The sequence below is a fragment of the Grampus griseus genome, assembly GCF_964374135.1.
Source record: "Grampus griseus genome assembly, chromosome: 19".
Taxonomy (NCBI): domain Eukaryota; kingdom Metazoa; phylum Chordata; class Mammalia; order Artiodactyla; family Delphinidae; genus Grampus; species Grampus griseus.
The window spans coordinates 30,099,954-30,127,493 of NC_139013.1; the positions used below are offsets into that span (position 1 = coordinate 30,099,954).

The following is a 27,540-nucleotide window of genomic DNA, read 5'->3' on the forward strand; positions in this document are numbered from 1 at the left end:
AATATTTGCAAATGAAGCAACTGACAAAGGATTAATTTCCAAAATTTATAAGCAGCTCATGCAGCTCACTAACAAAAGAACAAACAACCCAATCCAAAAATGGGCAGAAGATCGAAATAGACATTTCTCCAAAGAAGAAACACAGACTGCCAACAAACACATGAAAGAATGCTCAACATCATTAATCATTAGAGAAATGCAAATCAAAACTACAATGAGATATCATCTCACACCAGTCAGAAAGGCCATCATCGAAAAATCTAGAAACAATAAATGTGGGAGAGGGTGTGTAGAAAAGGAAGCATTCCTGCACTCCTGGTGGGAATGTGAATTGGTACAGCCACTATGAGAACAGTACGGAGGGTCCTTAAAAAACTGAAAATAGAACTACGGTATGACGCAGCAATCCCACAACTGGGTATATACCCTGAGAAAACCATAATTCAAAAAGAGTCATGTACCAAAATGTTCACTGCAGCTGTTATTTACAATCGTCCGGAGATGGAAACAACCTAAGTGCCCATCATCGGATGTGTGGATAAAGAAGATGTGGCACATATATACAATGGAATATTAGCCATAAAAAGTAAGGAAATTGAGCTATTTGTAATGAGGTGGATAGACCTAGAGTCTGTCATACAGAGTGAAGGAAGTCAGAACGAGAAAGACAAATACCGAATGCTAACACATGTATATGGAATTTAAGAAAAAAAAATGTCATGAAGAACGTAGGGGTAAGACAGGAATAATGACACAGAGCTACTGGAGAACGGACTTGAGGATATGGGGAGGGTGAAGGGTGAGCTGTGACAAAGCGAGAGAGAGGCATGGACGTATATATACTACCAAACGTAAGGTAGATAGCTAGTGGGAAGCAGCCCCATAGCACAGGGATATCAGCTCGGTGCTTTGTGACCGCCTGGAGCGGTGGGATAGGGCGAGTGGGAGGGAGAGAGACGCAAGAGGGAAGAGATATGGGAACATATGTATATGTATAAATGATTCACTTTGTTATAAAGCAGAAACTAACACACCGTCGTAAAGCAATTATACCCCAACACAGATGTTGAAAAAAATAAAGTATATTTTTTAACATGTTACATCAATAAAGAAGGGGAGAAAATTGAGGGTAGTGAAGTTATGATATTAAACATAGTAGAAAGAGTCTACAGCAATATAAGACTGTGAACTTGTATTTGACAAATAGATGCAATAATGAGATAACTTGTAAAAAAAATTAATGCACAGAAATCTCCTGCATTCCTATACACTAATGATGAAAAATCTGAAAGTGAAATCAAGAAAACACTCCCATTTACCACTGCAACAAAAAGAATAAAATTTCTAGGAATAAACCTACCTAAGGAGACAAAAGACCTGTATGCAGACAATTGTAAGACACTGATGAAAGAAATTAAAGATGATACAAGTAGATGGAGAGATATACCATGTTCCTGGATTGCAAGAATCAACATTGTGAAAATGACTCTACTACCCAAAGCAATCTACAGATTCCATGCAATCCCTATCAAAATACCACTGGCATTCTTCACAGAACTAGAACAAAAAATTTCACAATTTGTATGGAAACACAAGAGACCCCCGAGTAGCCAAAGCAATCTTGAGAACGAAAAACGGAGCTGGAGGAATCAGGCTCCCCGACTTCAGACTATACTACAAAGCTGCAGTAATCAAGACAGTATGGTAGTGCCAAAAAACAGAAAGACAGATCAAAGGAACGGGATAGAAAGCCCAGAGATAAACCCATGCACATATGGTCACCTAATCTTTGATAAAGGAGGCAGGAATGTACAGTGGAGAAAGGACAGCCTCTTCAATAAGTGGTGCTGGGAAAACTGGACAGGTACATTTGAAAGTATGAGATTAGAGCACTCCCTAACACCATACACAAAAATGAGCTCAAAATGGATTAAAGACCTAAATGTAAGGCCAGGAACTGTCAAACCCTTACAGGAAAACATAGGCAGAACACTCTATGACATAAATCACAGCAAGATCCTTTTTGACCTAGATAAATGGAAAAAAAAAAAAAGATACACAAATGGGATCTAATGAAACTTCAAAGCTTTTGCACAGCAAAGGAAACCATAAACAAGACCAAAAGACAACCCTCAGAATGGGAGAAAATATTTGCAAATGAAACAACTGACAAAGGATTAATTTCCAAAATTTATAAGCAGCTCATGCAGCTCACTAACAAAAGAACAAACAACCCAATCCAAAAATGGGCAGAAGATCGAAATAGACATTTCTCCAAAGAAGAAACACAGACTGCCAACAAACACATGAAAGAATGCTCAACATCATTAATCATTAGAGAAATGCAAATCAAAACTACAATGAGATATCATCTCACACCAGTCAGAAAGGCCATCATCGAAAAATCTAGAAACAATAAATGTGGGAGAGGGTGTGTAGAAAAGGAAGCATTCCTGCACTCCTGGTGGGAATGTGAATTGGTACAGCCACTATGAGAACAGTACGGAGGGTCCTTAAAAAACTGAAAATAGAACTACGGTATGACGCAGCAATCCCACAACTGGGTATATACCCTGAGAAAACCATAATTCAAAAAGAGTCATGTACCAAAATGTTCACTGCAGCTGTTATTTACAATCGTCCGGAGATGGAAACAACCTAAGTGCCCATCATCGGATGTGTGGATAAAGAAGATGTGGCACATATATACAATGGAATATTAGCCATAAAAAGTAAGGAAATTGAGCTATTTGTAATGAGGTGGATAGATCTAGAGTCTGTCATACAGAGTGAAGGAAGTCAGAACGAGAAAGACAAATACCGAATGCTAACACATGTATATGGAATTTAAGAAAAAAAAATGTCATGAAGAACGTAGGGGTAAGACAGGAATAATGACACAGAGCTACTGGAGAACGGACTTGAGGATATGGGGAGGGTGAAGGGTGAGCTGTGACAAAGCGAGAGAGAGGCATGGACGTATATATACTACCAAACGTAAGGTAGATAGCTAGTGGGAAGCAGCCCCATAGCACAGGGATATCAGCTCGGTGCTTTGTGACCGCCTGGAGCGGTGGGATAGGGCGAGTGGGAGGGAGAGAGACGCAAGAGGGAAGAGATATGGGAACATATGTATATGTATAAATGATTCACTTTGTTATAAAGCAGAAACTAACACACCGTCGTAAAGCAATTATACCCCAACACAGATGTTGAAAAAAATAAAGTATATTTTTTAACATGTTACATCAATAAAGAAGGGGAGAAAATTGAGGGTAGTGAAGTTATGATATTAAACATAGTAGAAAGAGTCTACAGCAATATAAGACTGTGAACTTGTATTTGACAAATAGATGCAATAATGAGATAACTTGTAAAAAAAATTAATGCACAGAAATCTCCTGCATTCCTATACACTAATGATGAAAAATCTGAAAGTGAAATCAAGAAAACACTCCCATTTACCACTGCAACAAAAAGAATAAAATTTCTAGGAATAAACCTACCTAAGGAGACAAAAGACCTGTATGCAGACAATTGTAAGACACTGATGAAAGAAATTAAAGATGATACAAGTAGATGGAGAGATATACCATGTTCCTGGATTGCAAGAATCAACATTGTGAAAATGACTCTACTACCCAAAGCAATCTACAGATTCCATGCAATCCCTATCAAAATACCACTGGCATTCTTCACAGAACTAGAACAAAAAATTTCACAATTTGTATGGAAACACAAGAGACCCCCGAGTAGCCAAAGCAATCTTGAGAACGAAAAACGGAGCTGGAGGAATCAGGCTCCCCGACTTCAGACTATACTACAAAGCTGCAGTAATCAAGACAGTATGGTAGTGCCAAAAAACAGAAAGACAGATCGAAGGAACGGGATAGAAAGCCCAGAGATAAACCCACGCACATATGGTCACCTAATCTTTGATAAAGGAGGCAGGAATGTACAGTGGAGAAAGGACAGCCTCTTCAATAAGTGGTGCTGGGAAAACTGGACAGGTACATTTGAAAGTATGAGATTAGATCACTCCCTAACACCATACACAAAATTGAGCTCAAAATGGATTAAAGACGTAAATGTAAGGCCAGGAACTATCAAACCCTTACAGGAGAACATAGGCAGAACACTCTATGACATAAATCACAGCAAGATCCTTTTTAACCCACCTCCTAGAGAAATGGAACAAAAAAAAGATAAACAAATGGGACCTAATGAAACTTCAAGGCTTTTGCACAGCAAAGGAAACCATAAACAAGACCAGAAGACAACCCTCAGAATGGGAGAAAATATTTGCAAATGAAGCAACTGACAAAGGATTAATTACCAATATTTATAAGCAGCTCATGCAGCTCACTAACAAAAGAACAAACAACCCAATCCAAAAATGGGCAGAAGATCGAAATAGACATTTTTCCAAAGAAGATATACAGAGTGCCAACAAACACACGAAAGAATGCTCAACATCATTAATCATTAGAGAAATGCAAATCAAAACTACAATGAGGTATCATCTCACACCAGTCAGAATGGCCATCATCAAACAATCTAGAAACAATAAATGTGGGAGAGGGTGTGTAGAAAAGGAAGCACTCCTGCACTGCTGGTGGGAATGTGAATTGGTACAGCCACTATGAGAACAGTACGGAGGATCTTTAAAAAAACCGCAAATAGAACTACGGTATGACGCAGCAATCCCACTACCGGGCATATCCCCTGAGAAAACCATAATTCAAAAAGAGTCATGTACCAAAATGTTCACTGCAGCTATATTTACAATCGTCCGGACATGGAAACAACCTAAGTGCCCATCATCGGATGTATGGATAAAGAAGATGTGGTACATATATACAATGGAATATTACTCAGCCATAAAAAGAAAGGAAATTGAGCTATTTGTAATGAGGTGGATAGACCTAGAGTCTGTCATACAGAGTGAAGGAAGTCAGAATGAGAAAGACAAATACCGAATGCTAACACATATATATGGAATTTAAGGGAAAAAAATGTCATGAAGAACCTAGGGGTAAGACAGGAATAAAGACACAGACCTACTGGAGAACGGACTTGAGGATATGGGGAGGGGGAAGGGTGAGCTGTGACAAAGCGAGAGAGAGGCATGGACGTATATATACTACCAAACGTAAGGTAGATAGCTAGTGGGAAGCAGCCCCATAGCACAGGGATATCAGCTCGGTGCTTTGTGACCGCCTGGAGGGGTGGGATAGGGCGGGTGGGAGGGAGAGAGACGCAAGAGGGAAGAGATATGGGAACATATGTTTATGTATAAATGATTCACTTTGTTATAAAGCAGAAACTAAAACACCACTGTAAAGCAATTATACCCCAACACAGATGTTGAAAAAAATAAATTATATTTTTTAACATGTAACATCAATAAAGAAGGGGAGAAAATTGAGGGTAGTGAAGTTATGATATTAAACATAGTAGAAAGAGTCTACAGCAATATAAGACTGTGAACTTGTATTTGACAAATAGATGCAATAATGAGATAACTTGTAAAAAAAATTAATGCACAGAAATCTCCTGCATTCCTATACACTAATGATGAGAAATCTGAAAGTGAAATCAAGAAAACACTCCCATTTACCACTGGAACAAAAAGAATAAAATTTCTAGGAATAAACCTACCTAAGGAGACAAAAGACCTGTATGCAGACAATTGTAAGACACTGATGAAAGAAATTAAAGATGATACAAGTAGATGGAGAGATATACCATGTTCCTGGATTGCAAGAATCAACATTGTGAAAATGACTCTACTACCCAAAGCAATCTACAGATTCAATGCAATCCCTATCAAACTACCACTGGCATTCTTCACAGAACTACAACAAAAAATTTCACAATTTGTATGGAAACACAAGAGACCCCGAGTAGCCAAAGCAATCTTGAGAACGAAAAACGGAGCTGGAGGAATCAGGCTCCCCGACTTCAGACTATACTACAAAGCTACAGTAATCAAGACAGTACGGTAGTGGCACAAAAACAGAAAGACAGATCAAAGGAACGGGAGAGAAAGCCCAGAGATAAACGCAGGCACATATGGTCACCTAATCGTTGATCAAGGAGGCAGGAATGTACAGTGGAGAAAGGACAGCCTCTTCAGTAAGTGGTGCTGGGAAAACTGGACAGGTACATTTGAAAGTATGAGATTAGATCACTCCCCAACACCATACACAAAAATGAGCTCAAAATGGATTGAAGACCTAAATGTAAGGCCAGGAACTGTCAAACCCTTACAGGAAAACATAGGCAGAACACTCTATGACATAAATCACAGCAAGATCCTTTTGGACCCACCTCCTAGAGAAATGGAAAAAAAAAAAAAAAGATAAACAAATGGGACCTAATGAAACTTCAAAGCTTTTGCACAGCAAAGGAAACCATAAACAAGACCAAAAGACAACCCTCAGACTGGGAGAAAATATTTGCAAATGAAACAGCTGACAAAGGAATAATTTCCAAAATTTGTAAGTAGCTCATGCAGCTCAGTAACAAAAGAACAAACAACCCAATCCAAAAATGGGCAGAAGATCGAAATAGACATTTCTCCAAAGAAGATATACAGACTGCCAACAGACATATGAAAGAATGCTCAACATCATTAATCATTAGCGAAATGCAAATCAAAACTACAATGAGATATCATCTCACACCAGTCAGAATGGCCATCATCAAAAAATCTAGAAACAATAAATGTGGGAGAGGGTGTGTAGAAAAGGAAGCACTCCTGCACTGCTGGTGGGTATGTGAATTGGTACAGCCACTATGAGAACAGTACGGCGGGTCCTTAAGAAAACTGCAAATAGAACTACGGTATGACGCAGCAATCCCACTACCGGGCATATCCCCTGAGAAAACCATAATTCAAAAAGAGTCATGTACCAAAATGTTCACTGCAGCTGTATTTACAATCGTCCGGAGATGGAAACAACCTAAGTGCCCATCATCGGATGTGTGGATAAAGAAGATGTGGCACATATATACAATGGAATATTAGCCATAAAAAGTAAGGAAATTGAGCTATTTGTAATGAGGTGGATAGATCTAGAGTCTGTCATACAGAGTGAAGGAAGTCAGAACGAGAAAGACAAATACCGAATGCTAACACATGTATATGGAATTTAAGAAAAAAAAATGTCATGAAGAACGTAGGGGTAAGACAGGAATAAAGACACAGACCTACTGGAGAACGGACTTGAGGATATGGGGAGGGGGAAGGGTGAGCTGTGACAAAGCGAGAGAGAGGCATGGACGTATATATACTACCAAACGTAAGGTAGATAGCTAGTGGGAAGCAGCCCCATAGCACAGGGATATCAGCTCGGTGCTTTGTGACCGCCTGGAGCGGTGGGATAGGGCGAGTGGGAGGGAGAGAGACGCAAGAGGGAAGAGATATGGGAACATATGTATATGTATAAATGATTCACTTTGTTATAAAGCAGAAACTAACACACCGTCGTAAAGCAATTATACCCCAACACAGATGTTGAAAAAAATAAAGTATATTTTTTAACATGTTACATCAATAAAGAAGGGGAGAAAATTGAGGGTAGTGAAGTTATGATATTAAACATAGTAGAAAGAGTCTACAGCAATATAAGACTGTGAACTTGTATTTGACAAATAGATGCAATAATGAGATAACTTGTAAAAAAAATTAATGCACAGAAATCTCCTGCATTCCTATACACTAATGATGAAAAATCTGAAAGTGAAATCAAGAAAACACTCCCATTTACCACTGCAACAAAAAGAATAAAATTTCTAGGAATACACCTACCTAAGGAGACAAAAGACCTGTATGCAGACAATTGTAAGACACTGATGAAAGAAATTAAAGATGATACAAGTAGATGGAGAGATATACCATGTTCCTGGATTGCAAGAATCAACATTGTGAAAATGACTCTACTACCCAAAGCAATCTACAGATTCCATGCAATCCCTATCAAACTACCACTGGCATTCTTCACAGAACTAGAACAAAAAATTTCACAATTTGTATGGAAACACAAGAGACCCCGAGTAGCCAAAGCAATCTTGAGAACGAAAAACGGAGCTGGAGGAATCAGGCTCCCCGACTTCAGACTATACTACAAAGCTGCAGTAATCAAGACAGTATGGTAGTGCCAAAAAACAGAAAGACAGATCAAAGGAACGGGATAGAAAGCCCAGAGATAAACCCACGCACATATGGTCACCTAATCTTTGATAAAGGAGGCAGGAATGTACAGTGGAGAAAGGACAGCCTCTTCAATAAGTGGTGCTGGGAAAACTGGACAGGTACATTTGAAAGTATGAGATTAGATCACTCCCTAACACCATACACAAAATTGAGCTCAAAATGGATTAAAGACGTAAATGTAAGGCCAGGAACTATCAAACCCTTACAGGAGAACATAGGCAGAACACTCTATGACATAAATCACAGCAAGATCCTTTTTAACCCACCTCCTAGAGAAATGGAAAAAAAAAAAGATAAACAAATGGGACCTAATGAAACTTCAAGGCTTTTGCACAGCAAAGGAAACCATAAACAAGACCAGAAGACAACCCTCAGAATGGGAGAAAATATTTGCAAATGAAGCAACTGACAAAGGATTAATTACCAATATTTATAAGCAGCTCATGCAGCTCACTAACAAAAGAACAAACAACCCAATCCAAAAATGGGCAGAAGATGGAAATAGACATTTTTCCAAAGAAGAGATACAGAGTGCCAACAAACACACGAAAGAATGCTCAACATCATTAATCATTAGAGAAATGCAAATCAAAACTACAATGAGGTATCATCTCACACCAGTCAGAATGGCCATCATCAAACAATCTAGAAACAATAAATGTGGGAGAGGGTGTGTAGAAAAGGAAGCACTCCTGCACTGCTGGTGGGAATGTGAATTGGTACAGCCACTATGAGAACAGTACGGAGGATCTTTAAAAAAACCGCAAATAGAACTACGGTATGACGCAGCAATCCCACTACCGGGCATATCCCCTGAGAAAACCATAATTCAAAAAGAGTCATGTACCAAAATGTTCACTGCAGCTGTATTTACAATCGTCCGGACATGGAAACAACCTAAGTGCATATCATCGGATGTATGGATAAAGAAGATGTGGTACATATATACAATGGAATATTACTCAACCATAAAAAGAAAGGAAATTGAGCTATTTGTAATGAGGTGGATAGACCTAGAGTCTGTCATACAGAGTGAAGGAAGTCAGAACGAGAAAGACAAATACCGAATGCTAACACATATATATGGAATTTAAGGGAAAAAAATGTCATGAAGAACCTAGGGGTAAGACAGGAAGAAAGACACAGACCTACTGGAGAATGGACTTGAGGATATGGGGAGGGGGAAGGGTGAGCTGTGACAAAGCGAGAGAGAGGCATGGACGTATATACACTACCAAACGTAAGGTAGATAGCTAGTGGGAAACAGCCATATAGCACAGGGATATCAGCTCGGTGCTTTGTGACCGCCTGGAGGGGTGGGATAGGGCGGGTGGGAGGGAGAGAGACGCAAGAGGGAAGAGATATGGGAACATATGTATATGTATAAATGATTCACTTTGTTATGAAGCAGAAACAAACACACCATCGTACAGCAATTATACCCCAACACAGATGTTGAAAAAAATAAAGTATGTTTTTTAACATGTAACATCAATAAAGAAGGGGAGAAAATTGAGGGTAGTGAAGTTATGATATTAAATAGAGTAGAAAGAGTCTACAGCCATATAAGACTGTAAATTTGTTTTGACAAATAGATGCAATAATGAGATAACTTGTAAAAAAAATTAAAGCACAGAAATCTCCTGCATTCCTATACACTAATGATGAAAAATCTGAAAGTGAAATCAAGAAAACACTCCCATTTACCACTGCAACAAAAAGAATAAAATTTCTAGGAATAAACCTACCTAAGGAGACAAAAGACCTGTATGCAGACAATTGTAAGACACTGATGAAAGAAATTAAAGATGATACAAGTAGATGGAGAGATATACCATGTTCCTGGATTGCAAGAATCAACATTGTGAAAATGACTCTACTACCCAAAGCAATCTACAGATTCAATGCAATCCCTATCAAACTACCACTGGCATTCTTCACAGAACTAGAACAAAAAATTTCACAATTTGTATGGTAACACAAGAGACCCCGAGTAGCCAAAGCAATCTTGAGAACGAAAAACGGAGCTGGAGGAATCAGGCTCCCTGACTTCAGATTATACTACAAAGCTACAGTAATCAAGACAGTACGGTAGTGGCACAAAAACAGAAAGACAGATCAAAGGAACGGGATAGAAAGCCCAGAGATAAACCCATGCACATATGGTCACCTAATCTTTGATAAAGGAGGCAGGAATGTACAGTGGAGAAAGGACAGCCTCTTCAATAAGTGGTGCTGGGAAAACTGGACAGGTACATTTGAAAGTATGAGATTAGATCACTCCCTAACACCATACACAAAAATGAGCTCAAAATGGATTAAAGACGTAAATGTAAGGCCAGAAACTATCAAACCCTTACAGGAAAACATAGGCAGAACACTCTATGACATAAATCACAGCAAGATCCTTTTTGACCTAGATAAATGGAAAAAAAAAAAAAAGATACACAAATGGGACCTAATGAAACTACAAACTTTGCACAGCAAAGGAAAACATAAACAAGACCAAAAGACAACCCTCAGAATGGGAGAAAATATTTGCAAATGAAGCAACTGAGAAAGGATTAATTACCAATATTTATAAGCAGCTCATGCAGCTCACTAACAAAAGAACAAACAACCCAATCCAAAAATGGGCAGAAGATCGAAATAGACATTTCTCCAAAGAAGAAACACAGACTGCCAACAAACACATGAAAGAATGCTCAACATCATTAATCATTAGAGAAATGCAAATCAAAACTACAATGAGATATCATCTCACACCAGTCAGAATGGCCATCATCGAAAAATCTAGAAACAATAAATGTGGGAGAGGGTGTGTAGAAAAGGAAGCATTCCTGCACTCCTGGTGGGAATGTGAATTGGTACAGCCACTATGAGAACAGTACGGAGGGTCCTTAAAAAACTGAAAATAGAACTACGGTATGACGCAGCAATCCCACTACTGGGTATATACCCTGAGAAAACCATAATTCAAAAAGAGTCATGTACCAAAATGTTCACTGCAGCTGTATTTGCAATCGTCCGGAGATGGAAACAACCTAAGTGCCCATCATCGGATGTGTGGATAAAGAAGATGTGGCACATATATACAATGGAATATTACTCAGCCATAAAAAGAAAGGAAATTGAGCTATTTGTAATGAGGTGGATAGACCTAGAGTCTGTCATACAGAGTGAAGGAAGTCAGAAAGAGAAAGACAAATACGAATGCTAACACATATATATGGAATTCAAGGGAAAAAAATGTCATGAAGAACCTAGGGTTAAGACAGGAATAAAGACACAGACCTACCGGAGAACGGACTTGAGGATATGGGGAGGGGGAAGGGTGAGCTGTGACAAAGCGAGAGAGAGGCATGGAAGCATATATACTACCAAACGTAAGGTAGATAGCTAGTGGGAAACAGCCACATAGCACAGGGATATCAGCTCGGTGCTTTGTGACCGCCTGGAGGGCTGGGGTAGGGCGGGTGGGAGGGAGAGAGACGCAAGAGGAAAGAGATATGGGAACATATGTATATGTATAAATGATTCACTTTGTTATAAAGCAGAAAGTAACACACCACTGTAAAGCAATTATACCCCAATAAAGATGTTGAAAAAAATAAAGTATGTTTTTTAACATGTAACATCAATAAAGAAGGGGAGAAAATTGAGGGTAGTGAAGAAACGATATTAAACATAGTAGAAAGAGTCTACAGCAATATAAGACTGTGAACTTGTATTTGACAAATAGATGCAATAATAAGATAAGTTGTAAAAAAAAATTAATGCACAGAAATCTCCTGCATTCCTATACACTAATGATGAAAAATCTGAAAGTGAAATCAAGAAAACACTCCCATTTACCACTGCAACAAAAAGAATAAAATTTCTAGGAATAAACCTACCTAAGGAGACAAAAGACCTGTATGCAGACAATTGTAAGACACTGATGAAAGAAATTAAAGATGATACAAGTAGATGGAGAGATATGCCATGTTCCTGGATTGCAAGAATCAACATTGTGAAAATGACTCTACTACCCAAAGCAATCTACAGATTCAATGCAATCCCTATCAAACTACCACTGGCATTCTTCACAGAACTACAACAAAAAATTTCACAATTTGTATGGAAACACAAGAGACCCCGAGTAGCCAAAGCAATCTTGAGAACGAAAAACGGAGCTGGAGGAATCAGGCTCCCTGACTTCAGATTATACTACAAAGCTACAGTAATCAAGACAGTATGGTAGTGGCACAAAAACAGAATGACAGATCAAAGGAACGGGATAGAAAGCCCAGAGATAAACCCATGCACATATGGTCACCTAATCTTTGATAAAGGAGGCAGGAATGTACAGTGGAGAAAGGACAGCCTCTTCAATAAGTGGTGCTAGGAAAACTGGACAGGTACACTTGAAAGTATGAGATTAGATCACTCCCTAACACCATACACAAAAATGAGCTCAAAATGGATTAAAGACCTAAATGTAAGGCCAGAAACTATCAAAGCCTTACAGGAAAACATAGGCAGAACACTCTATGACATAAATCACAGCAAGATCCTTTTTGACCCACCTCCTAGAGAAATGGAAAAAAAAAAAAAGATAAACAAATGGGACCTAATGAAACTTCAAAGCTTTTGCACAGCAAAGGAAACCATAAACAAGACCAAAAGACAACCCTCAGAATGGGAGAAAATATTTGCAAATGAAGCAACTGACAAAGGATTAATTTCCAAAATTTATAAGCAGCTCATGCAGCTCACTAACAAAAGAACAAACAACCCAATCCAAAAATGGGCAGAAGATGGAAATAGACATTTCTCCAAAGAAGATATACAGACTGCCAACAAACACATGAAAGAATGCTCAACATCATTAATCAGTAGAGAAATGCAAATCAAAACTACAATGAGATATCATCTCACACCAGTCAGAATGGCCATCATCAAAAAATCTAGAAACAATAAATGTGGGAGAGTGTGTGTAGAAAAGGAAGCACTCCTGCACTGCTGGTGGGAATGTGAATTGGTACAGTCACTATGAGAACAGTACGGAGGGTCCTTAAAAAACTGAAAATACAACTACGGTATGACGCAGCAATCCCACTACTGGGTATATACCCTGAGAAAACCATAATTCAAAAAGAGTCATGTACCAAAATGTTCACTGCAGCTGTATTTACAATCGTCCGGAGATGGAAACAACCTAAGTGCCCATCATCGGATGTGTGGATAAAGAAGATGTGGCACATATATACAATGGAATATTAGCCATAAAAAGTAAGGAAATTGAGCTATTTGTAATGAGGTGGATAGACCTAGAGTCTGTCATACAGAGTGAAGGAAGTCAGAACGAGAAAGACAAATACCGAATGCTAACACATCTATATGGAATTTAAGAAAAAAAAATGTCATGAAGAACGTAGGGGTAAGACAGGAATAATGACACAGACCTACTGGAGAACGGACTTGAGGATATGGGGAGGGGGAAGGGTGAGCTGTGACAAAGCGAGAGAGAGGCATGGACGTATATACACTACCAAACGTAAGGTAGATAGCTAGTGGGAAGCAGCCCCATAGCACAGGGATATCAGCTCGGTGCTTTGTGACCGCCTGGAGCGGTGGGATAGGGCGGGTGGGAGGGAGAGAGACGCAAAAGGGAAGAGATATGGGAACATATGTATATGTATAAATGATTCACTTTGTTATAAAGCAGAAACTAACACACCGTCGTAAAGCAATTATACCCCAACACAGATGTTGAAAAAAATAAAGTATATTTTTTAACATGTTACATCAATAAAGAAGGGGAGAAAATTGAGGGTAGTGAAGTTATGATATTAAACATAGTAGAAAGAGTCTACAGCAATATAAGACTGTGAACTTGTATTTGACAAATAGATGCAATAATGAGATAACTTGTAAAAAAAATTAATGCACAGAAATCTCCTGCATTCCTATACACTAATGATGAAAAATCTGAAAGTGAAATCAAGAAAACACTCCCATTTACCACTGCAACAAAAAGAATAAAATTTCTAGGAATACACCTACCTAAGGAGACAAAAGACCTGTATGCAGACAATTGTAAGACACTGATGAAAGAAATTAAAGATGATACAAGTAGATGGAGAGATATACCATGTTCCTGGATTGCAAGAATCAACATTGTGAAAATGACTCTACTACCCAAAGCAATCTACAGATTCCATGCAATCCCTATCAAACTACCACTGGCATTCTTCACAGAACTAGAACAAAAAATTTCACAATTTGTATGGAAACACAAGAGACCCCGAGTAGCCAAAGCAATCTTGAGAACGAAAAACGGAGCTGGAGGAATCAGGCTCCCTGACTTCAGATTATACTACAAAGCTACAGTAATCAAGACAGTACGGTAGTGGCACAAAAACAGAAAGACAGATCAAAGGAACGGGATAGAAAGCCCAGAGATAAACCCATGCACATATGGTCACCTAATCTTTGATAAAGGAGGCAGGAATGTACAGTGGAGAAAGGACAGCCTCTTCAATAAGTGGTGCTGGGAAAACTGGACAGGTACATTTGAAAGTATGAGATTAGAGCACTCCCTAACACCATACACAAAAATGAGCTCAAAATGGATTAAAGACCTAAATGTAAGGCCAGGAACTGTCAAACCCTTACAGGAAAACATAGGCAGAACACTCTATGACATAAATCACAGCAAGATCCTTTTTGACCTAGATAAATGGAAAAAAAAAAAAAGATACACAAATGGGATCTAATGAAACTTCAAAGCTTTTGCACAGCAAAGGAAACCATAAACAAGACCAAAAGACAACCCTCAGAATGGGAGAAAATATTTGCAAATGAAACAACTGACAAAGGATTAATTTCCAAAATTTATAAGCAGCTCATGCAGCTCACTAACAAAAGAACAAACAACCCAATCCAAAAATGGGCAGAAGATCGAAATAGACATTTCTCCAAAGAAGAAACACAGACTGCCAACAAACACATGAAAGAATGCTCAACATCATTAATCATTAGAGAAATGCAAATCAAAACTACAATGAGATATCATCTCACACCAGTCAGAAAGGCCATCATCGAAAAATCTAGAAACAATAAATGTGGGAGAGGGTGTGTAGAAAAGGAAGCATTCCTGCACTCCTGGTGGGAATGTGAATTGGTACAGCCACTATGAGAACAGTACGGAGGGTCCTTAAAAAACTGAAAATACAACTACGGTATGACGCAGCAATCCCACTACTGGGTATATACCCTGAGAAAACCATAATTCAAAAAGAGTCATGTACCAAAATGTTCACTGCAGCTGTATTTACAATCGTCCGGAGATGGAAACAACCTAAGTGCCCATCATCGGATGTGTGGATAAAGAAGATGTGGCACATATATACAATGGAATATTAGCCATAAAAAGTAAGGAAATTGAGCTATTTGTAATGAGGTGGATAGATCTAGAGTCTGTCATACAGAGTGAAGGAAGTCAGAACGAGAAAGACAAATACCGAATGCTAACACATGTATATGGAATTTAAGAAAAAAAAATGTCATGAAGAACGTAGGGGTAAGACAGGAATAAAGACACAGACCTACTGGAGAACGGACTTGAGGATATGGGGAGGGGGAAGGGTGAGCTGTGACAAAGCGAGAGAGAGGCATGGACGTATATATACTACCAAACGTAAGGTAGATAGCTAGTGGGAAGCAGCCCCATAGCACAGGGATATCAGCTCGGTGCTTTGTGACCGCCTGGAGCGGTGGGATAGGGCGAGTGGGAGGGAGAGAGACGCAAGAGGGAAGAGATATGGGAACATATGTATATGTATAAATGATTCACTTTGTTATAAAGCAGAAACTAACACACCGTCGTAAAGCAATTATACCCCAACACAGATGTTGAAAAAAATAAAGTATATTTTTTAACATGTTACATCAATAAAGAAGGGGAGAAAATTGAGGGTAGTGAAGTTATGATATTAAACATAGTAGAAAGAGTCTACAGCAATATAAGACTGTGAACTTGTATTTGACAAATAGATGCAATAATGAGATAACTTGTAAAAAAAATTAATGCACAGAAATCTCCTGCATTCCTATACACTAATGATGAAAAATCTGAAAGTGAAATCAAGAAAACACTCCCATTTACCACTGCAACAAAAAGAATAAAATTTCTAGGAATACACCTACCTAAGGAGACAAAAGACCTGTATGCAGACAATTGTAAGACACTGATGAAAGAAATTAAAGATGATACAAGTAGATGGAGAGATATACCATGTTCCTGGATTGCAAGAATCAACATTGTGAAAATGACTCTACTACCCAAAGCAATCTACAGATTCCATGCAATCCCTATCAAACTACCACTGGCATTCTTCACAGAACTAGAACAAAAAATTTCACAATTTGTATGGAAACACAAGAGACCTCGAGTAGCCAAAGCAATCTTGAGAACGAAAAAAGGAGCTGGAGGAATCAGGCTCCCCGACTTCAGACTATACTACAAAGCTGCAGTAATCAAGACAGTATGGTAGTGCCAAAAAACAGAAAGACAGATCGAAGGAACGGGATAGAAAGCCCAGAGATAAACCCACGCACATATGGTCACCTAATCTTTGATAAAGGAGGCAGGAATGTACAGTGGAGAAAGGACAGCCTCTTCAATAAGTGGTGCTGGGAAAACTGGACAGGTACATTTGAAAGTATGAGATTAGATCACTCCCTAACACCATACACAAAATTGAGCTCAAAATGGATTAAAGACGTAAATGTAAGGCCAGGAACTATCAAACCCTTACAGGAGAACATAGGCAGAACACTCTATGACATAAATCACAGCAAGATCCTTTTTAACCCACCTCCTAGAGAAATGGAAAAAAAAAAAGATAAACAAATGGGACCTAATGAAACTTCAAGGCTTTTGCACAGCAAAGGAAACCATAAACAAGACCAGAAGACAACCCTCAGAATGGGAGAAAATATTTGCAAATGAAGCAACTGAGAAAGGATTAATTACCAATATTTATAAGCAGCTCATGCAGCTCACTAACAAAAGAAGAAACAACCCAATCCAAAAATGGGCAGAAGATCGAAATAGACATTTTTCCAAAGAAGATATACAGAGTGCCAACAAACACACGAAAGAATGCTCAACATCATTAATCATTAGAGAAATGCAAATCAAAACTACAATGAGGTATCATCTCACACCAGTCAGAATGGCCATCATCAAACAATCTAGAAACAATAAATGTGGGAGAGGGTGTGTAGAAAAGGAAGCACTCCTGCACTGCTGGTGGGAATGTGAATTGGTACAGCCACTATGAGAACAGTACGGAGGGTCCTTAAGAAAACTGCAAATAGAACTACGGTATGACGCAGCAATCCCACTACCGGGCATATCCCCTGAGAAAACCATAATTCAAAAAGAGTCATGTACCAAAATGTTCACTGCAGCTGTATTTACAATCGTCCGGAGATGGAAACAACCTAAGTGCCCATCATCGGATGAATGGATAAAGAAGATGTGGCACATATATACAATGGAATATTAGCCATAAAAAGAAAGGAAATTGAGCTATTTGTAATGAGGTGGATAGACCTAGAGTCTGTCATACAGAGTGAAGGAAGTCAGAAAGAGAAAGACAAATATCGAATGCTAACACATATATATCGAATTTAAGAAAAAAAAATGTCATGAAGAACCTAGGGGTAAGACAGGAATAAAGACACAGATCTACTGGAGAACAGACTTGAGGATATGGGGAGGGGGAAGGGTGAGCTGTGACAAAGCGAGAGAGAGGCATGGACGTATATACACTACCAAACGTAAGGTAGATAGCTAGTGGGAAGTAGCCACATAGCACAGGGATATCAGCTCGGTGCTTTGTGACCGCCTGGAGGGGTGGGATAGGGCGGGTGGGAGGGAGAGAGACGCAAAAGGGAAGAGATATGGGAACATATGTATATGTATAAATGATTCACTTTGTTATGAAGCAGAAACTAACACACCATCGTACAGCAATTATACCCCAACACAGATGTTGAAAAAAATAAAGTATGTTTTTTAACATGTAACATCAATAAAGAAGGGGAGAAAATTGAGGGTAGTGAAGTTATGATATTAAACACAATAGAAAGAATCTACAGCAATGTAAGACTGTAAACTTGTATTTGACAAATAGATGCAATAATGAGATAAGTTGTAAAAAAAATTAATGCACAGAAATCTCCTGCATTCCTATACACTAATGATGAAAAATCTGAAAGTGAAATCAAGAAAACACTCCCATTTACCACTGCAACAAAAAGAATAAAATTTCTAGGAATAAACCTACCTAAGGAGACAAAAGACCTGTATGCAGAGAATTGTAAGACACTAATGAAAGAAATTAAAGATGATACAAGTACATGGAGAGATATACCATGTTCCTGGATTGGAAGAATCAACATTGTGAAAATGACTCTACTACCCAAAGCAATCTACAGATTCAATGCAATCCCTATCAAACTACCACTGGCATTCTTCACAGAACTAGAACAAAAAATTTCACAATTCGTATGGAAACACAAGAGACCCCGAGGAGCCAAAGCAATCTTAAGAACGAAAAACGGAGCTGGAGGAATCAGGCTCCCTGACTTCAGACTATACTACAAAGCTACAGTAATGAAGACAGTATGGTAGTGGCACAAAAACAGAAAGACAGATCAAAGGAACGGGAGAGAAAGCCCAGAGATAAACCCACACACATATGGTCACCTAATCTTTGATAAAGGTGGCAGGAATGTACAGTGGAGAAAGGACATCCTCTTCAGTAAGTGGTGCTGGGAAAACTGGACAGGTACATTTGAAAGTACGAGATTAGATCACTCCCTTACACCATACACAAAAATGAGCTCAAAATGGATTAAAGACCTAAATGTAAGGCCAGGAACTATCAAACACTTACAGGAAAACATAGGCAGAACACTCTATGACATAAATCACAGCAAGATCCTTTTTGACCCACCTCCTAGAGAAATGGAAAAAGAAAAAAAGATAAACAAATGGGACCTAATGAAACTCAAAGCTTTTGCACAGCAAAGGAAACCATAAACAAGACCAAAAGACAACCCTCAGAATGGGAGAAAATATTTGCAAATGAAGCAACTGACAAAGGATTAATTTCCAAAATTTATAAGCAGCTCATGCAGCTCACTAACAAAAGAACAAACAACCCAATCCAAAAATGGGCAGAAGATCGAAATAGACATTTCTCCAAAGAAGAAACACAGACTGCCAACAAACACATGAAAGAATGCTCAACATCATTAATCATTAGAGAAATGCAAATCAAAACTACAATGAGGTATCATCTCACACCAGTCAGAATGGCCATCATCAACAAATCTAGAATCAATAAATGCTGGAGAGGGTGTGGAGAAAAGGGAACACTCTTGCACTGCTGGTGGAAATGTGAATTAGTTCAGCCACTATGGAGAACAGTATGGAGGTTCCTTAAAAAACAACAAATAGAACTACCATATGACGCAGCAATCCCACTACTGGGCATATACCCTGAGAAAACCAAAATTCAAAAAGGGTCATGTACCAAAATGTTCATTGCAGCTCTATTTACAATAGACCGGAGACGGAAATAACCTAAGTGCCCATCATCGGATGAATGGATAAAGAAGATGTGGCACATATATACAATGGAATATTACTCAGCCATAAAAAGAAACGAAATTGACCTATTTGTAATGAGGTGGATAGACCTAGAGTCTGTCATACAGAGTGAAGTAAGTCAGACAGAGAAAGACAAATACCGTATCCTAACACATATATATGGAATTTAAGAAAAAATGTCATGAAGAACCTAGGGGTAAGACAGGAGTAAAGACACAGATCTACTGGAGAATGGACTTAAGGATATGGGGAGGGGGAAGGGTGAGCCGTGACAAAGCGAGAGAGAGGCATGGACATATATACACTACCAAACGTAAGGTAGATAGCTAGTGGGAAGCAGCCGCATAGCACAGGTATATCAGCTCCGTGCTCTGTGACCGCCTGGAAGGGTGGGATAGGGAGGGTGGGAGGGAGGGAGACGCAAGAGGGAAGAGATATGGGAACATATGTATATGTATAACTGATTCACTTTGTTATAAAGCAGAAACTAACATACCATTTTAAAGCAATTTTACCCCAATAAAGATGTTAAAAAAAAAAAAGCAAAAAAAAAAAAAAATCTAGAAACAATAAATGTGGGAGAGGGTGTGTAGAAAAGGAAGCACTCCTGCACTGCTGGTGGGAATGTGAATTGGTACAGCCACTATGAGAACAGTATGGAGGTTCCTTAAAAAACTGCAAATAGAAGTACGGTATGATGCAGCAATCGCACTACCGGGCATATACCCTGAGAAAACCATAATTCAAAAAGAGTCATGTACCAAAATGTTCACTGCAGCTGTATTTACAATCGTCCGGACATGGAAACAACCTAAGTGCCCATCATCGATGAATGGATAAAGAAGATGTGGCACATATATACAATGGAATATTACTCAGCCATAAAAAGAAAGGAAATTGAACTATTTGTAATGAGGTGGATAGACCTAGAGTCTGTCATACAGAGTGAAGGAAGTCAGAAAGACAAAGACAAATACCGAATGCTAACACATATATATGGAATTTAAGGAAAAAAAATGTCATGAAGAACGTAGGGGTAAGACAGGAATGAAGACACAGACCTACTGGAGAACGGACTTGAGGATATGGGGAGGGGGAAGGGTGAGCTGTGACAAAGCGAGAGAGGCATGGACATATATACACTACCAAATGTAAGGTAGATAGCTAGTGGGAAGCAGCCACATAGCATAGGGATATCAGCTCGGTACTTTGTGACCGCCTGGAGGGGTGGGATAGGGCGGGTGGGAGGGAGAGAGACGCAAGAGGGAAGAGATATGGGAACATATGTATATGTATAAATGATTCACTTTGTTATAAAGCAGAAACTAACACACCATTGCAAAGCAATTATACCCCAATAAAGATGTTAAAAAAAAAAAAAGAAATATCAGTGGATGTTAAAAGAAGTGAATCAAAGTTTGATGAGAAATGGAATATTTACATAATCTTAAAGTGTCTCCCCACAAAATACTTATTAAATAGAGGAAAAGAACTAGTTTACAGTGGAAAAACTTGATGTCAGCCACCAGCTTAATTAAGTGATCAAACTTAGTATCAGTAGTAATAGAAGACACCATGTACCACTTGATAAGATGCAGTAAAAAGAACCCATATCTGGGCTTCCCTGGTGGCGCAGTGGTTGAGAGTCTGCCTGCCGATGCAGTGGACACGGTTCGTGCCCCGGTCTGGGAAGATCCCACATGCTGTGGAGCGGCTAGGCCCATGAGCCATGGCTGCTGAGCCTGCGCATCCAGAGCCTGTGCTCCGCAATGGGAGAGGCCGCAACAGTGAGAGGCCCGCGTACCGCAAAAAAAAAAAGAAAAAAAAAAAAAAGAACACATATGTAATCATGAGAAAGCAGCAGACACACCCAAAATGAGGAAAGTTCTTCAAAATAACTCATCTGTAAATCTTCAGAAGCATCAAGATCATGAAGGTCAAAGAAAGACTGCGGAACTTTTCTAGACTGAAGGCACATGACAACTAAATGCTATGTGCAACCCTGGACCAGATCACTTTGCTATAAAAGAACAAATCATAGAATTTGAATGGAGCCTGCAGATTAGATGGGAATAATGTATTAATCGTAGTTCCTGATTCTGATGGCTTCTTACTGTCACATAGCAGAAGTGTCCTTGTTGTAGGAGTTACTGAAGTACTCAGGGGTCACGGAGCATCCTAAGGGCAACCTACTCTCAGGTAAAATGGAAAAAACTTATTTAATGTACTATGCTTGCCAGTTGTCTGTCAGTTTGAAATTACTTCAAATTAAAAAAAAAAGTTAAAGAAAAGGGCATATGATATGACTCTTCATGTGTCTAAGTTATTCTCAAAATGCTGTTACCAATTTGTACTTCCCTAGGACAATGTGGGAGAGTAAACCCAAAGCAGAATTTTGTTTAGTAAAACAAAACAATACAAAACACTTTTCCTTCCAGATGAAAACCAAACATGTTATCAAAAGGACATTTATATGCTCAGAAAGGTAACAAGAAGGATGCACCCCAAACTGGTGGCAGTGGACACATCTGAAGATAAAGAGGGACAAGGAGAAGGTGAAGGGGACTATTGTGAATTACACTGTATTCTATATTGTTTGATGTTTTTTCCTTAAGAATATATTCACTCATTACCTTCAAAAGAAAAAAAAGACATTGAGGGAAATATGTGTTTCCTGGGAAGTTTAAGAGTAGTTTACACCATCACCTCTGAATTTCCAGATACCGTATGCAAAGTTGGTGTGTATGTGCATTATTGGCCTTTTTCGGAATATACTGAAACCAAGCAGGACCCTGCAAGGCCTTCCTGGGCACAAAAGCCCCTCTGTGTCCCTTATTTCTTGTTTATAGAAAAAAAGACTTCAGTCTCCTGGGCCTCCCCCAGGTTACAAAGAGCAGGCTCAAGCAGTTAATGATTAGGAAACGAGAGTCACAGGACTCCTAGTTCCTCCTGAAGGGAGAGAGATAAGAATCTGATGCATATTTTTGAGTTGTTCTGCAGAAACTAAGAAACCCCCTCACCACCCAGGTGGAGGATGGCAATTATGTGCTGACCACAAGCACACAGACCCCAGACTTCTGGCTGGAACCAGAAGGTCAGTGATTGAGATTCCTGAAACATCATTCTGTTTCCTCACCACCAACCAATCAGAAGAAAGTCCACAAGCTGATCATGCATCCAAAAACCCTCTCCCCTGTCTTTAAAGACCCCTCCCTGAAAGCCACTGGGGAGTTCACATTTTTTGAGCGTGAGCTGCCCATTCTCCTTGCTTGGCATCCTTATTTTGCTACAAACACCGCTGTCAAGAGCTTGGCTTTGTGTGCCTTGGGCACACAAGCCCTTGCTTGGTTACAATATGTTCATAGCTTTCAACATACTCCCAAAGAGAACCACTGCCTTATACCTTCCAATAAGATGGGCATTTCTATACATGAGCTGGGTCAGACTGTACTCATCAAGAAGATCCTCATGCTATGCAGTGACACGAAGTCTAGGATTTTGGAACACTGACAACTGTCTTCCCATCATCATTTAGTTAAAGCCTTGAAATCTTAGCGACAGCAAGATTTTAATCTTTCTTACCTGAGAATTCATATTTAGCACAGGACATGTCAATGGTTGATTCCAGGTCAATCTTTGAAATGTCTGAAAGCCAAGCCCGGAAATGTTCAAACAGAATTTTCCTAGAAATGTAAACAAAAGATAACTTGTTACACCATAATGTGGGCTCCATTTGGATCTATGCCACAACTATTTTTTCCTGGAGGTTTTGGTTTATTTAAGATCTATTCTTGAGAATGTTCCTCACTTTAAACTTGCAAAGTTTAGGAGTAACAGTCCCAGAGAAATAAATGTAAATCTCTCTACTGCAATATATTTTTGCTCTACTGTTTTCTTTTTTTCTTTCTTTTTTTTTTTTTTTGCGGTACGCGGGCCTCTCACTGTTGTGGCCTCTCCCGTTGCAGAGCACAGGCTCCGGAAGCACAGGCTCAGCAGCCATGGCTCACGGGCCCAGCCGCTCCGCGGCATGTGGGATCTTCCCGGACCAGGGCACAAACCCGTGTCCCCTTCATTGGCAGCTGGACTCCCAACCACTGCGCCACCAGGGAGGCCCCTGTTTTCTTTTCTTTTTTTTGGCTGCGCCATGTGGCATGAGGGATCTTGGTTCCCCAACCAGGGATCGAACCAGTGTCCCCTGCAGAGGAAGCGCAGAGTCCTAACCACTGGACTGCTAGGGAAGTTCCTCATCTTATTTTTCTTACTCTTAAATTTATAGTATTGCCTTATCATGACAGTGGTCTGGCCTTTGTCATAGGAATACCAATGTTCCAGCCCAAAGTCACTGATTTTTAGAGCTGTTTTTCAGCACCAATACTAGCACTGTTGTTTAATGAACACTTGGGTGGGTGACACTGTTGTAGATTAAAATAATGGTGACTATTATGCTAATTGTGTAATAATAAACTCTTTCACAGAAGTTCTGATATTAACAGTATACCAAGAAAACAAAGATGGTTGAACATTTCCATTTACCAGCTAAAGTGGCTCTGTATAGAACTCTAACACAATTTAAAACTTACTCAGTTGGCAGTAAACTTTGAAATTATGTTAACTTTGATGAATTAACATTTTTATGTCAATTATATCTCAATAAAACTGGAAAAACATTTTAAAAAACATTTTTAAAGGGTTTATGTTAGTTCAAATTTTGCACATGAAGAGACAGTATTTTTTGGATCATTCTAGTCCAAATGTACATCACTGAAATCCCCATAAAATGCAATTGTACTGTTAATAACTAGATACCAAGTCTCCAGGTTGATGCCCTGAAATTTTATTACCAAATATCTTTTTACACTGTATGCTACCCAATCCGAAAAATTCCATAAAATATTGTGCTTGGTTAGTCCAAACAAAAGTGCCATGTAACTTTTATAGGCAGAGTTGCAAATTAGACATAATCGGTCAGCATAGCAAACTGCTAAACCAGGCTTCAGGTAATGTAGGTGGTCAACATTTTCACAAAATCTTGAATCTTGATGTTTTATGTAACTAGTATTATCAAAGCCTTCACTCCCTCTGTTACTGGTAACATCAGCTTCCACAAATTTATTCCATAGAAAGCTCTTTCTCTAGTTACCCTATGAAAGTGTCACGACAGGGTTATTTTCTGCCGTCATTCTCATTTGTTAATTGTATTCATGAGAGAAATCACAGAACCCAATTGGGAAATAAAAAGATCACCTTTCGGTAAAGACCAAGGAATTACATCTCTCATACCATCTGGCTGTTATGTGTTGGATACAGAATGTAACTCAGTCCCATAGGAAAGAAATACTTACCAGAGGTGTGGTATGAACTAATGAGATAGTGCTTTAAAGCATGGTCTTGGGGGAAAAAAGGTCTAAAATAAATATGAAATATTATGAGTTACAGTTAACACGTGAGCAATACTTCAGGATTTAGAAGAAATAAACTCTGCAGACTGCTACCATTTATGGAAATATTGCAGAGAAGAAAAGAATGAGAAAATATAACGTATACTGTATAGATGAAAAACAGACAGCTATTACAAAGTAACATGGGCTTACTGTAGCAAAACTAGGAAAAAACCCTATTATAGGTAAAAAGAAACTTTAAAAAACCTGTAGTCCTACTAGCCAGATTTAAACATTCCATCCTTCCAAGTCTTTTCCTTTGTACACACGCAGGTATCCAAATATACGTCTCTTTTTTCATATGGGATCCACCATGTGTGCTATTTTAACTTTTCTCTTGATAAGTTTATTTCATCTAGCCTAATATGCCTTTGCCTGCAAGAAGTATCATCATTTTATACATCACTTCAAAAAATAGGATACAACAATAATTGTGTGAGACACTGAGTCTCAGAGAGGTTAAAATACACACACAAAAAGCACCTTAGAATGATGAAATAACTTTACCATACTCATGTGTTAAAAGTCACACACATTGGGACTTCCCTGGTGGCACAGTGGTTAACAATCCACCTGCCAATACAGGAAACACAGGTTCAATCCCTGGTCCGGGAAGATCCCACATGCCGCTGAGCAACAAAGCCTGTGCGCCACAACTACTGAGCCTGCACTCTAGAGCCTGCGAGCCACAATTACTGAAGCCCGTGTGCCTAGAGCCCGTGCTCCGCAACAAGAGAAGCCACCGCAATGAGAAGCCTGCGCACTGCAACAAAGACCCAATGCAGCCAAAAAAAAAAAAAAAAAAAGTCACATCATACTCAACGATTGTATAGTTTTTCACTTTGTTTTGTACCAGTAGCTATATAAATCTTGATGGGTGGACATTTAATTTGTGATTTTTCACTGTTAGAAACACCATCAAAATAAACAATCTTGTATAGAATTTTTGAGCACACCCTTAATTATTTTCTCAGGATAAATTCTTATAAGTGGAATTACACTACAAAAAGACAAGCATCATTTTAAGGGTTTTGATACACCTTTCAAAACCATCTTCAAGATTGCGGCACTGTATAAAGGTATCTACCCCTCTGTCAACACTGGAGTTTTTGTTTTAAATACTTGCAAACTAACATGTGAAAGATGGTATCTCCAGCATCAATTTGTTTCCTTAATTACTAACGGTTGAACATTTTATCATTGAGAACTTGGGCCCTGGAATCAGACAGACTTAGGTTTATATCTTAATTCCCTCAATTTTTACCTAGTTAACTTTGAAGAAGTTACTTAATTTCTCAGTGTCTGTTTCCTCCTCTACAAAAGGGGACAATAACGCCAACAAAGGTTGTATGACATAACATTTAAAACACTTACTCCTCTGTCTGGCACATATTATGCACCCAACAAATATGAGCGCTTGTTTACCTTAAAGCACAGATGTGAGGCTCTCTTCTCTTCTTCAGATCATCAGACTTGATCATGAAAAAAAGAAAAAAAAGGATTTCCTTCATAAATCAGACACACAGAGGAGACTAGTTTAGGGAACACTCTGGCAGTAAAGCATTGTCGTTAAGAGGCTGGACTCTGAAGCCAAACTCCCTGGGTTTCAGGTATGGCCCCTCCATTTGGCAGCTCTGTGACTCAGGCAAGTTACCTAGCCTCTCTGTGCCTTATTCATTCAACAAATACTTACATAGTTATTACAGTGGGACTTATATTCTTGACGGAGAGGGACAACAAACATAAAAAGTCGATTATCAGTATAAAAAAAGGTGACAAATGTCGAGGGAAAATAAAGCAGAGTACAAGGGACCAGAAGTGCTGAGAGTGGGGAAAGGTTTGCAATTATAAATTTGGTGGCCAGGTTAGACTTCACTGAGGTTAAGCAAAGGCTTGAAGGAGGTTGGGAGGTGTACCAAGGGAATATCTCAGCAAAGTGGATTCAAGGTCCTGAGTGTGAAGAATGCCTGGCCTGTTCAAGAAATTGCAGGAGCCTGTGCAGCTGCAACAGCGATTTGGGGGAGAGCAGCAGGAGAAGGGGCCAAAGATGCAATGGGTGCCTTAGAACCACTCTGGCTTTTACTCAGAGAAATGAGAACCTTTGGAGATTTGGGGCAAAGGAATAATATGATCCCATTTAATTTTTAAAAACTGAGATAAAATTCACATAAAATTTACCATTTTAACCACCTGAAAGTGTGTATTCA

General features: G+C 39.0%; 1 protein-coding gene across 2 annotated transcripts in view; it reads right to left on the reverse strand.

The window, feature by feature from the left end:
* The window catches only part of OGFOD1 (2-oxoglutarate and iron dependent oxygenase domain containing 1), a 52,272-nt gene that overhangs the window by 19,339 nt on the left and 5,393 nt on the right, over positions 1–27,540 (reverse strand). For both annotated transcript variants that reach the window (XM_082676422.1, XM_082676421.1), the window contains exons 3-4: positions 26,759–26,805; positions 23,478–23,578 (exon numbers count right to left, since the gene is read on the reverse strand). In XM_082676422.1, the coding sequence (XP_082532548.1) occupies positions 23,478–23,578; positions 26,759–26,805 (148 nt within the window). The remainder of the gene's footprint in view (positions 1–23,477; positions 23,579–26,758; positions 26,806–27,540) is intronic.